The sequence below is a fragment of the Bidens hawaiensis genome, unplaced genomic scaffold (assembly GCF_021521415.1).
Source record: "Bidens hawaiensis isolate Kalapana, Puna unplaced genomic scaffold, B.hawaiensis_p1.1 tig00021530_1, whole genome shotgun sequence".
Lineage (NCBI taxonomy): Eukaryota > Viridiplantae > Streptophyta > Magnoliopsida > Asterales > Asteraceae > Bidens > Bidens hawaiensis.
The window spans coordinates 52206-64530 of NW_027493353.1; the positions used below are offsets into that span (position 1 = coordinate 52206).

At 33.8% G+C, this 12325-nt stretch overlaps 2 protein-coding genes across 2 annotated transcripts; one reads left to right on the forward strand and one right to left on the reverse strand.

The window, feature by feature from the left end:
• Positions 1-4032: 4032 nt before the first annotated feature.
• On the forward strand, positions 4033-10241 carry LOC143563804 (3beta-hydroxysteroid-dehydrogenase/decarboxylase-like). The gene is made up of 12 exons (XM_077051263.1): positions 4033-4373; positions 4462-4551; positions 4945-5078; positions 5153-5323; positions 5418-5543; positions 5616-5695; positions 5815-6013; positions 6124-6229; positions 8337-8511; positions 8596-8746; positions 9091-9157; positions 9625-10241. Exons 1-12 carry the CDS (start codon positions 4139-4141, stop codon positions 9786-9788), a joined length of 1698 nt encoding a protein of 565 aa, XP_076907378.1. The 5' UTR covers positions 4033-4138; the 3' UTR covers positions 9789-10241.
• On the reverse strand, positions 6438-7665 carry LOC143563805 (uncharacterized). The gene is made up of 2 exons (XM_077051264.1): positions 6934-7665; positions 6438-6900 (listed from the first exon to the last, which is right to left on the reverse strand). Exons 1-2 carry the CDS (start codon positions 7504-7506, stop codon positions 6511-6513), a joined length of 963 nt encoding a protein of 320 aa, XP_076907379.1. The 5' UTR covers positions 7507-7665; the 3' UTR covers positions 6438-6510.
• Positions 10242-12325: the final 2084 nt, after the last annotated feature.

The following is a 12325-nucleotide window of genomic DNA, read 5'->3' on the forward strand; positions in this document are numbered from 1 at the left end:
ATAACTAAGAAATAGTTATGTAGTAAAAAAAATAAGCGAGTCATGTGTCTCACCAAACCCAGATAGCTTTTTAAACCGGGTTATAACATCTATTGTGAAACCCTCTCATTATCAAACTAAGTATATTATTAACTTCTTACAATATCTTACAATAAATAGAATTAAAATCCTAAAAAATTTATAAATATTAGAAACGAATCATGTAAAACAAATCCCGTAATACGGAAGATAAAAGCTAGTAAAGTATTTAGGGCTTGAGGGCGGTGGGCCGGTGTCCACCATCCGTTGGCCGGAGTGTCGTGTTTATGGGTACGAGCTAGTGTGTGACGAGTTAACAATTAGTGAGTGCCCACCGTCCATTAGCACAAGACGTTTAAGTAAGAAGGGAAGAATTGGAGAAGTGTGAAGAACACCGTGAAGTTTTCTTTGGCATCGACAGCCATTTAACGTCTGGTCTTTGTTAAAGAGAAGATAGCATATATTAGCATTAAATCTTTGAAGGACCAAGTTTAAACGTTCGGGCTTTTTATTATATATACTAGGCCCAATATTAAAACAAAACTCTATAAAGAAAAATTGTCATAGGTATAACTAAAGATTTTAATCAAAAAGACCTTATGTTGTGCCATGTAAAGTCTTTTTAAGGAAAATTTAATTTTTAATATAAATATTGTATTTTTCTATTTGATTAATTTATCATATTACTTTTATTTATATCTGCTATATAATTTGTTATTTTTGAATAGCATATAATTTCTTTTATCATTTTATTATTATAGTTAAGTTGTTTTGATTTAATTATATTATTTATTATTTTATAAACTTATTATTTTATTTTTATATTATTTAAAAATAAAGAGTGGGTTAAAAATTTAACTTAATTATCTTATTATACATACCATATTTAACATAATAATTGATGTGTAAACAATTTACTCTCTCATAAGCCCTGAAAGTTCATTCTGCTACGGGTTTTAAGAATGGTTGGTCGACCCTGTTCTCTTCGACCCGACCCATTTTTTTATCATGTCCGTTTTGTTCCCTTGTAGTAAAAATTCTTGGCTCCGCCTCTGTATACACGTGCGTACGTAATGTAGACATGTATATATCTACCTATTATAATAAAATAAAATAACTGTGACACATGTCGGTTTGTGGTTAAACCTCAGAACAATTTTCTCTCCAAAACCAAGATCTTAATTGATCATAATACATGTCATATTCACTTTCCTTTTACATTCTATTTATATTATATTTATACATTTTTATAAAAGTAAATCTTAACATATTATTTTACAATATATTTCAAAATACTTGGTGAAATCCAAAAAATGTTTGTTAAAGATTGAAAAAAATATATATAATTTCAAATGTTATCATTAACATATTGTACTATGTATACTATTGAAGATTATAAGAAAAAACAATACTCGAATATGCTTTCATTTTACAAAGCAATTTTTTAATCATTCAATTATAAATCCATGCTTAAAAGTTTATCCATTTTTTTTAAAATCAATCCATTTATATATTATTATTTTTATTATTTTAAATTGTCATAAAAATTTATAAATTATAAATATAAGCTTTTATATATCAATTTATTTTTCGGTTAATTTAGTAAACTACATATTTTTTGGGTTATTTAGTAAATATATACCAATCACTTTCATATATAACAAAGCTAACTTATTTAATTTCTTGATTTTTTTATGAAGGATTGTTTCGGGTTTTATGAAACTTAAATTTGATTTATACAGTTAAAATTTGGTAAACAGATTGTTTAGTACAAGTTAACTACATTTGTGTCAAAATTTGTAACATGTCATAAATGAGAAATCTGAGTATTTTAATAGTTTGCGAAGGCAAATAGATTTATTATTAAATTTGTTACGGGTTCAAAGTGTTGACTTGAAAATCTCAAACGGATGAAAGTTAGAAATTTAAACATGATTCGGGTTTCAAATTTATTTTCAACAAAATTTTTGAAAATAATCAAAAGGTTCGGATTTGACAAATTGACTATTTTTCCCCCGACTATTAAAATTTAATAAAAGATAGTGAGCACTTCTGACATGCCACCCCATGCATATCAATTCTTCTAATTTAGGCTGGGTTGTAAATTAATAAATATATCAATAAAGGTAATCCTCCTTAGGTATTTAAGCTGGGTGGTCAGAAATATTATTGTATGAAAAGTTTTCTTCCCGAATTTTTTCAATTATACATATATGATACTAACAATGAGAGTTTCAATAAAAGGAGCATTCTCGGGTACGTTTTTGCACGTGTATTTTTTTATTAAGTTTATTTAAAAAAAATCATTTTGTGATATAAATAAAATCATTTTATGTACACATAGTATAGATACACACATAGACGTAATGCGTTTTTTATATACGTTACATAATTATTTGCTTTACTTGTAATTTTATAATTTGGATAATCACGTGTGTTACATTGACTCTAAATCTAGCACTTTATATATATACACTCTTTATTAATTATTGTTTTTATAAAAAATAACAAATTTGAGAATTCTAACAATGAATTTTGGGTTTAATAGTTTTATTATTATTATCATTTTATTATTGTTCCACGTGCGTGCATGTCAAGTTCCTTATTCCATCATCGTTTGCCGGATCACAAGTGCAAATAAATACTTAACCGTTACGGTGGCCTATTCCGTTGAATATCTGATTTACAGGTATGTATAAATGGTTTCCTGAATATTAAATTTACGAAAGATTTGTTTACTCGACGATAATCTGCATGCAATTAATCTGACATGAATTATGATTTTATGTCACAATTAGGTGAAATAGATCCAGCATATATTGATGTATAATAATTTCATTACGGAAGCCAACTTTGTTTAGTAACTTGGTTATAAATTATTACTATTACTCACTCAGTTGCAAAATGTCACAAATTGTATTGCAATTTAATCCAACTGTTGTGCTGATTATTATATTACCTTTACAATAATGCAAACACAATTGTTGTGTGATGTGTCATACGGGCTGCATGGTCTTAGCAATAAGTGGTTAAACGTGTCATTTTGATAGGGTAAAACGTTATACGGGTAGTGTGATAGGGTAAAAAAGTTCATATAGGTAGTATGTAGGGCCTCATATGATTTGTTGGTTAACAAAAAAATGACTGATGTGAATACTGAGAAAAAAGCCATGGCCGCATGATAACATACGGCTAGTATGATTGGGCGCAAAAGATCTTTCTGTCCATATGTCTAAACATGTTGTACGGTAGGGTGAAAAGTGGTCAAACGGGTCGTTTTTACTTTATAGCGTTGATGAAAAAGGGCATGACTCGTATGAAAAGAAATGACTGATGTGACAACTGACAAAATGTTGTACGAGCCGTTTGACCTTTTTCTACCTATCAAACGGACCGTATGACAACATATGGCTTGTATGATTGGGCACAAAACATACGGCCCACATGATAGGGCAAAAAATGTAATATTGTCCGTATGATATAACATGCAAGTGCCCTGCTTGCGGTGCGCGCATATAATGTATATATGTGTGAACCCTCGGGTGGGCAAAAGTAAAATTGCACTAATTTTGACGTTATTTTACTAATCTCGTGAAAATAATGTTAAAAGTGATGGAAGGTTAATCAGGCATCATGTGATGGCGTTGATAGCCGAAAGACAAGGGTACATGCACCAATCAGCCAGCGTCCCGATGATTGAGTGCTATGTGCCTTATGTCCAAGGCTTGATGCAAAACTAGTATAGAGCCGGGGGTCTCACTGGAAGCAGCCTCTCTATCCCCATGGGGTAGAGGTAAGGCTGTCTACATCTTACCCTCCTCAGACCCTACTATAGCTTTGCTATTGGTGAGATATACTGAGTACGATGATGATGATGATGATGATGATGATGATGATGAGATGATATAACATGCAAGCTGGTGTAGTGTGTACAATTTTGGAGTGGTGTACCGATAACGGAACACTATTTACAATATATTCAAGTTTAAATTGCATTTTTCGATGTTAACTATTCGATTTAGCCTTTCTGTAGTTGATTCCGTACCTTCTATGATTCATATTTAAACTTCTAAGTTCTAATAATATTCTTTGTAATCATAGAAGCAACACAACATAAGAAATGGCTGATGAACTAGAGCGATGGTGTCTTGTGACGGGGGGAAGAGGATTTGCAGCTAGGCGTTTAGTCGATATGCTCATTCGTTACGATATGTATCCCGTTAGGATTGCTGATACGGGTCCTGATATCAAGCTCGAACCCCATGAGGAGAAGGGAGTTCTGGGGCAAGCTTTACACTCGGGCCGGGCTCAGTATGTATCCATGGATCTTCGCAACAAATCACAAGTGTTTAAAGGTAATTTCTGGACTTTTATATAAAATTTTTCATTGTTTTTTTTTTTTTTAATTTCACTTTGTATGTTGTTTTCTGTTACAATTTGCAGCTTGTCATGGTGTTGAAGTTGTTTACCATATGGCTGCTCCAGATTCATCAATCAATAACCACCAGCTGCATTATTCAATCAATGTGCATGGTAAAGTACTTTTAACGCCCGAGTGAAAAGAATTCTTGGATTATAGAGTTTAAATGTTTAAGAGTTCTTGATGAATCCAATTTTGCGTTAGGCGTTACTTGTACCTTAGTGTTTGTCTTCGTGTATAGATAATTTTAGGGGAGTGTGTAGGTACTGTCAAGGGTGTTGGTGCTACAATTTTAGCCGCGTGTTTATGTTATATGGATTACTAGACAGTTTACTGTACATGTAAATAAAAGGTTTTTGGAGCCGAGGATCTAAGTTGAATCCCACCATCTAGAGACCTTACCAATAGTTTTGCTATACGCGATATTTTATTGCGTGTGTTTGTTTGTTTGATAAATCGTCCATTGGAGCCATATTCAATTCATGTTTCTGTTGTTTGATCTACAGGAACAAAGAACATAATTGATGCTTGTAGTGTGCAAAATGTGAAAAGGCTTATCTATACTAGCTCGCCTAGTGTGGTGTTTGATGGAAAACACGGAATATTTGAGGGCGTTGAATCAATGCCATATCCTGCTAAGGTATTCTATACAAAGCAAAACGAAAAATAATCATTTAAATACTGATTACAATGTGGTGAATTTGACTGTTTCAGCACATTGATTCATATTCGTCAACCAAAGCTGAAGCGGAAGCATTAATTATAAAGGCAAACGGAATGAACGGATTATTAACTTGTTGTATACGTCCCAGCAGCATATTTGGTCCCGGTGATAAGTTGCTTGTTCCATCTTTAGTTGCCGCAGCAAGGAAAGGAAGATGCAAGGTACTAGATTACAGTCATATGTCAAACTTTAATAATTAATATTGGAATAAATTTAAACATATACTTAATTTTCTTATGAACTCTGAGCTTCCAGTACATTATTGGGAATGGCAAGAACATGTATGATTTCACTTATGTTGAAAATGTGGCGCATGCCCATGTGTGTGCTGAAAGAGCTCTTGCATCGGGTGGTACTGTTTCAAAGAGAGCTGCAGGGGAGGTAATATATAAATATATCGATGCTAAAACATGCGTAAAGTTATTCTTATTCGTTGTGCTGATCGTTTTCCAGGCCTATTTCATAACTAACATGGAGCCAATAAGGTTTTGGGAATTCATGTCACTCTTTCTTGAAGGCCTTGGTTATAAAAGGTATTCATCTTGTTACTTTACATCTCATAATAATTAATCTTGATATATATTAGCACATAATAAATATGGGTCTAGATAATCTTGAAAGGTAGTTATTTCTGATATACTATAGTTTGCAGGCCCAAAACAAAAGTTCCTGTATTCATCATGATGCTGCTTGCATTTTTAATCCAGCGTATATATCGCGTGTTAGCACCATACGGGATGCGGGTCCCACACTTGACATCTTCTAGAATCAGAATCCTATCTTGCAACAGAACTTTTTGTTCTTTTAAAGCAAACGATCGACTCGGTTACAGACCACTTGTTCCGCTTCAGGTGTGTTGTTTCATTAAATTAGTGACGGGATATTAAAGTAACTTATATATGTGATGTTAATAGTGAATTTGTCTAAAAAATATTGATATGGGAACTTTGGTTATCTGCAGGAAGCTCTTAAAAGAACTATTGAGTCATATTCTGATCTGAGAGCTGAAGTTTATCTTAAAAGTAAAGGGGCTTCTAAAGCCGCAGCATGTCTTGGAAATGGAATTGGTATAATTATAACTAGGGTCGTAAACTGATAGGGTTAGAAACTTGAAGAAGAAGAATGCTAAGATTTAGGAGAAGAATTAACTCAAAAACAATCTGCTATCTTTTTATTCATAATACGATAATTATTATATAATCAAACAAAATACTAAACACCCCCTTCTACTAACCATAAAGACCTAACACGTCCCCAAACTTAAAAATAATAACCAAACATATATAAAATAAATAATATCGTATCAATACTCCCCCCTTAATCATCTTTTTGCCCTCAAAAAGCGATTTTAAGTAACATTGTCTTCATCCTCTTCTGTTGCTTGTTTTTCGCCCTCCACCTCGAGTATGTAAAGCTGTTTTTTCTTACACTTGTGCCCCGGAAAAAACTTTTCAGTACACCAGAAACATTCCCCTTTTGCCCTTTTTAACTCGAGTTCATCACCCGTCAAACGCCTAGAGCTAAGAATTCCCGATTTAGAAGTCGGCGGCTCGATAGCTCCAGTCGTTGGAGTTGGCAGCAATGGAAGTTTTGAAGCGTTAATTGGAGGAGTAATTTTTTCTTGAGAGTCACCGGTGGGGATTATTGCACCCCTTAAATTGTTGTTGTTTTGTATCCGTGCCAACCCATATGCCTCGTGTAGGGTACGGGGCTTAAACATTTTGACCGGTCCACTGACCTCCTTTTTAAGGCCCTTAAGGTATAAAGTGACAGCTTGCGTTTCACTAATGCTTACCTTGTTCAGCAGGGCATCGAATGAATTATTGTAGTCGAGTAGAGAATCAGCATGGGTTAAGGAAGCGATTTCTTCCAACGGGTCTTCAAACATGCTATCAGAAAACCGACTTGAGATAGCCCTAACATACTCTTCCCATGGGAGTTCTGCTACAGTAGCGTTCCGGGTCTTCATGTAAGATCGGTGCCACTGAATAGCATCGCCTTCAAGGTGGATGACAGCATGTCGGAGTTTTAGGTTATCTGGTGTCTCATCGATTGCAAAAAAATGCTCACAACGATACAACCACCCTTGTACGTCTTCCCCATTGAACTTGGGAAAGTCGACCTTCCCGATCCTCATTTGTTTGCTACTAGAACCATCAATGGCCCTACCATAACCGAACATGTTGGATCTGTTCTCAACCGCCACCTTCAAGATTTGCTCTTGTTGCTTCATCAACTGTTCTTGTTGCTTCATCATGGCTGCTAAGGTTTCCTGGATATCGGTGATGGCTTTGTCATGGTCCTTGATCGCCTTGTCAACCTCTTGATTGCGTGTGTTTGTCATGGTGGCTAGGGATCGACCGGTTTCTTTGATACCTTTGATAGGGTTAGAAACTTGAAGAAGAAGAATGCTAAGATTTAGGAGAAGAATTAACTCAAAAACAATCTGCTATCTTTTATTCATGATACGATAATTATTATATAATCAAACAAAATACTAAACACCCCCTTCTACTAACCATAAAAGACCTAACACGACCCCAAACATAAAAATAATAACCAAACATATATAAAATAAATAATATCGTATCATAAACTAGCCAAACGCTAGCTCGCATAAGCTCATTTAACTAAACTTAACAGAGTTATACTCATTTGACTTAACTTAATAGAGCTTGAGGTCAGCTGTTTCAAGCTCGAGTTCCACTCATTTGTTATTTATTAGTTATTAATAATTTTTCTTTTTTCTATATCACATAACTCACACATGTATAGCTAAACATTTAAAAATGAGAAAAGTCTAGGAACACATTATTTCACAATAATTTTGTATTTTGTATTGAAACTCTCCCTGTATTATTTAGTTACTTTTATATGAAATAAAAATGATGATTATATTTATATAACTAATAGGCTCATTACTCGTTTAGGCTTGTGATCCTAGCTGAGCCCAATATAAGGAAACTTGGGCCCGGGCTCTTTTATTAAACAACCATCAGTTTTTAGGCTCGAGCATGTTTAAGCTCGGCACGATTCTAGCTTTATGCAAGCCAATCTCAAGTAGCTCGCAAGCGGCTTGACTCATTCACACCCCTAATTTTTACAATTTTAACAACAAATCTAATACTTTAGTTGGGCCACTTTTCTTGATATGTATGATATTATGATTTGCAGTTGCAGACATATTTCTATGGAGGGATATTAAGTTGACAATCGGTACACAACTAATATTATGTGCATTCTATGTCAATTTGGTATCACCTGGAAATACCATGATCACTGCAATTTCCAAGCTCTTCATCATCGGGTCGGTCTTTTTGTTTATCCAAGGGAAGTTGCCTGATAAGTTGTAAGTTTTTGCTTTTGTTTACAGTTAGGGGTGTCTTTGAGCCAACTCGAGCATGGCTTCTAACTGTGGCTTATTTTGTTACAGACTAGGATGTTCGGTTGAGAAAATTTCAGAAGTTCGGTTCGCAGATACTATGGCACGCCAAACTGCGTTATCGCTTGTTTTGTCATGGAATTGTGCAGCACATAGTCTAAAATCTATTTCAAGTGGGAGTGACTCAGTACTGTTCATTAAGGTACTTCCGTTCTATATATATATATATATTAGTTTCATTCATATGTTTGTAACAACCGAGACAGATCTCACATCAGTCGTGGTGGACAAAACGGTATTTGGTTGACATGAATGAACAATTACCTGGACAAAAATTGCATCATTGATTCATATACAACAACACACTTGCTTACAACATGTAATACATTTTATACTTAATGAAAGGTTGCCAACAACCATTGCACCCCTTGTGGTGGTGGTGGTTATTTAACTACTAAATAACTAACTAACTAATTATTGAACTTAGGACATTATAATATTCCAACAATATATCTAATGAACTTGTCATACTTTTTTGTTAAATAGACGGTGTCATTTCTCTCCATCCTTGCTTTGGTCGGGTCCGTGTCAATGCAAAGTTTCTTCACGAAAGGTTCGTAGTTAGTTTCTGCATATTTTCACAATACATCACAATGATCATTTAGCTTAAGGAAGTTTCTGATAACAGCGAGAACTGTCTCGATGTGGCAAATTTGGCCAATTCACGTGTACATGGGTTATGATTTAACAAATTTGTTATTTTATGTCAAATGATAGTTTTCTATATCCCCTAAGAAATTGGTATGATATTATATTTAGTTTACTCAGCAAAACTATCTATAAAAAATTTATATATGCTTCAAAAATGCACTATGAAGTATTATGGGCATGTTTAACTTGCTACCTTTTTTGCCTTAAACTTTAAATTTGTTTGATATAAAGCATGACCCAAATGGACATATTTATATCCACATTGGTCAGAAAAGTCATCTTTGGCTTTAAATTTGAGTTCTAAACCTCAAACATCATATTGGAACCAAGTCATGAATGACTACAACCAATTTGCTATTGTTGTTTCAGTTCTTCCATTCTCCTTTATTGCCTTCTACATTTATGAGCAAATGGAAGACAAAATCGATGGATTTGTCCAAAGAGTTCTTCCTATCGGGCGGTCAAATCCTAACTTAGAATCCTCCAATCCTTACCCTGACAAGAAACATGAGTGGTATACTTGGATCATATGATTATTGCTGACCAGTGTTGATGCAAGTTACCTTATATTTGTTTTGTTTCATCTTTCACTTTCTTTGTAAACATTTTGAATTTAACTGTAACCGATGGTGGTTCGGATGTGCACAAGTGTAGGCATTTGTTTTCTTGGTTGTTTGTATATGTTATAGCTTGTATGGTTTGTTTCTTGAATAAATATGTGTTAGATAAAGATTCAATCTTTAACCCATTACATATATAATTTTATTAGTTTTTTGAATAAACCATCGTACCATTTTCCTAGCAAGGTTAGATTATTATCACCGACTTTTAGTTCACATCATCGTTTCTCTTTACTTGATAAGGTCATTTGACGTTTTTCAATGCAAGAATCCAAGCGTGGACTCTCTCCCCTGGCACATGGAACGAGTTCTTATGTTGCAAATTAACGAATCGATCATGTATGGCATGTTATGCACAAACCTGATGTTTCGTATGCTTTAGGCATGATGAGTATATATACAGAACCCTGGTCAATACATGCGGAGGATTAAGGATATATTGCCAATTTATGGAGGATTGGACGAGGAGCATTGTAAAGTATCACACTAATGCTACTTTCTAGATTGGTCGTGATCATGATTCTCAACACATCTGTACATGTGATTATACTCAATGATAGAACAATTACTTGGAAAAGTTAAAAACATAGTGTGTTGTTCAGTCCACCTCGGAGTCTGAATTTATAATAAACATCTAGGGCAACAAAGGATGAGAAAAAAAATTCATTGTTGATCTCAAGGTGATACTCGACGTTGAGAAATAAGAAATGTTATATGACAACAATAGTGTTAATGCTCAAGCAAAAGAACCGAGGTCACACCATATCTCCAATCACATCCTTATAAATTATAAAGTTCCACTATATATGGAAGATTTTTGAATACATATCTCATGCTCATACAAGATATTTAATACATAAAAGATAACTAACAAAGGGCCATACATATGGTGAACTAAAAGTACTCAGGTTGGTTGATAATTTGGGAGGACGTACTTAGTGTGTAGTAATCGTTGGTTGCTAGTCGAGCAATGAGGACTAGCAATTAATCAGAATTAATAGTAATTAATCGGCGCATGGTCGAGATTTTACAACCATGGGTATAATAATAGTTATAAAAAGAAAAATGAGAAAAACATATAATGTTTCCAAAAAATAGTTAAGACGTAAGAACAGTTTTACATAAAGGCAATTAAATTTTCATTTAAAATAGTTTCAATGAAGTCGTTTTCATATTCCATAACCATTAAAACGGGCTGAGTTTCAATATTGTTTCACGTACAGGGCGTTAAAGCAGAGATGGTTATAATGTTAACGAACTTTAAAATCCTCTACACATAAATACAATAATTTAATAATCAGGTTTACATTAAGTAAAAAGAGTAAAATGGGAGTTAAACAATTTCCTTAGAGTGGGGTTGGAGTGAAATGAGGTAAAGTAGATGATGCGTGAAATTAAGAAGCGTAAATATATACCACATAACATAAATGTTAAAAATTTAAAGTTAAGTGGCTTAAATAAAAACGATATTAAACGTCATTACTATTTATTAATGCTTATTTTTCTAAATTAAACTAGCAATTGAAGAAAAAACTTACCTAATTTAAAACAAGTTTTTGTAACTCTCATTTAAGCAAACTTAATTAACAAAATAATACTGCTATTATTCTTTTTAATTTTTTAAGAAGGTCCACGTGTCATTGCGTGGATTAGAGCGTTGGTCCAGGTGTTCATCCCTTGGATTCTGTATCATGGTTACATTTATGACCCGACCCGTTTCGTAGGTCCAGAAAGCACGCATTGTTTTTTTTTTTGACAAGAAAATTTCTATTAACACAGCCCAAAAAAAGGCAAAACCACCCACAAACACCAATTACATAAACGTGAACCGACACCACGAATCCCAAGACAGAGAATACTTATCAAACCTATTAGAAAACCAGAAAAAACTTAGGGATTTAATCTCACTAATTAAATCACCCACCCTAACAATTTTACGGTCAAAAACACAATCATTCCTAGCTTTCCATATTCGCCAACAGCTGACAATCACAATACCTTGAAAAGCAGATTTAGCATATCCTTTAAGCCCAACATAATTATGCACCTCCATCAGATCCTCCATGGAGAAGGCAAAAATATTATTAATACCACACCATGACGCAATAGCTTGCCAAATAATCGAAGCCACATAACAAGACGTGAACATATGCTCAACTGACTCGTCACCAGACTCGCATAAAACACAATTCGAGCGCCCCACCGAAAGAAAGCACGCATTGTACACCAGCTGTAAACAGTTGAGTGTTATCTCTCTAGCTAGCTGTCACCTTTCCTCTTTTAGGCGTAATTTCCCCAAAGCCTGTAACTGAGCTGTACTGTAATTTGTCCTTTGCCATAAATATTATTTTTTTACATTTTATAACTTATTAATATAAATATATCAAATTCGTATATTACTAAAAAAATATATCATTTTATCTATCTTGTTTTATTGGATTTATATATTT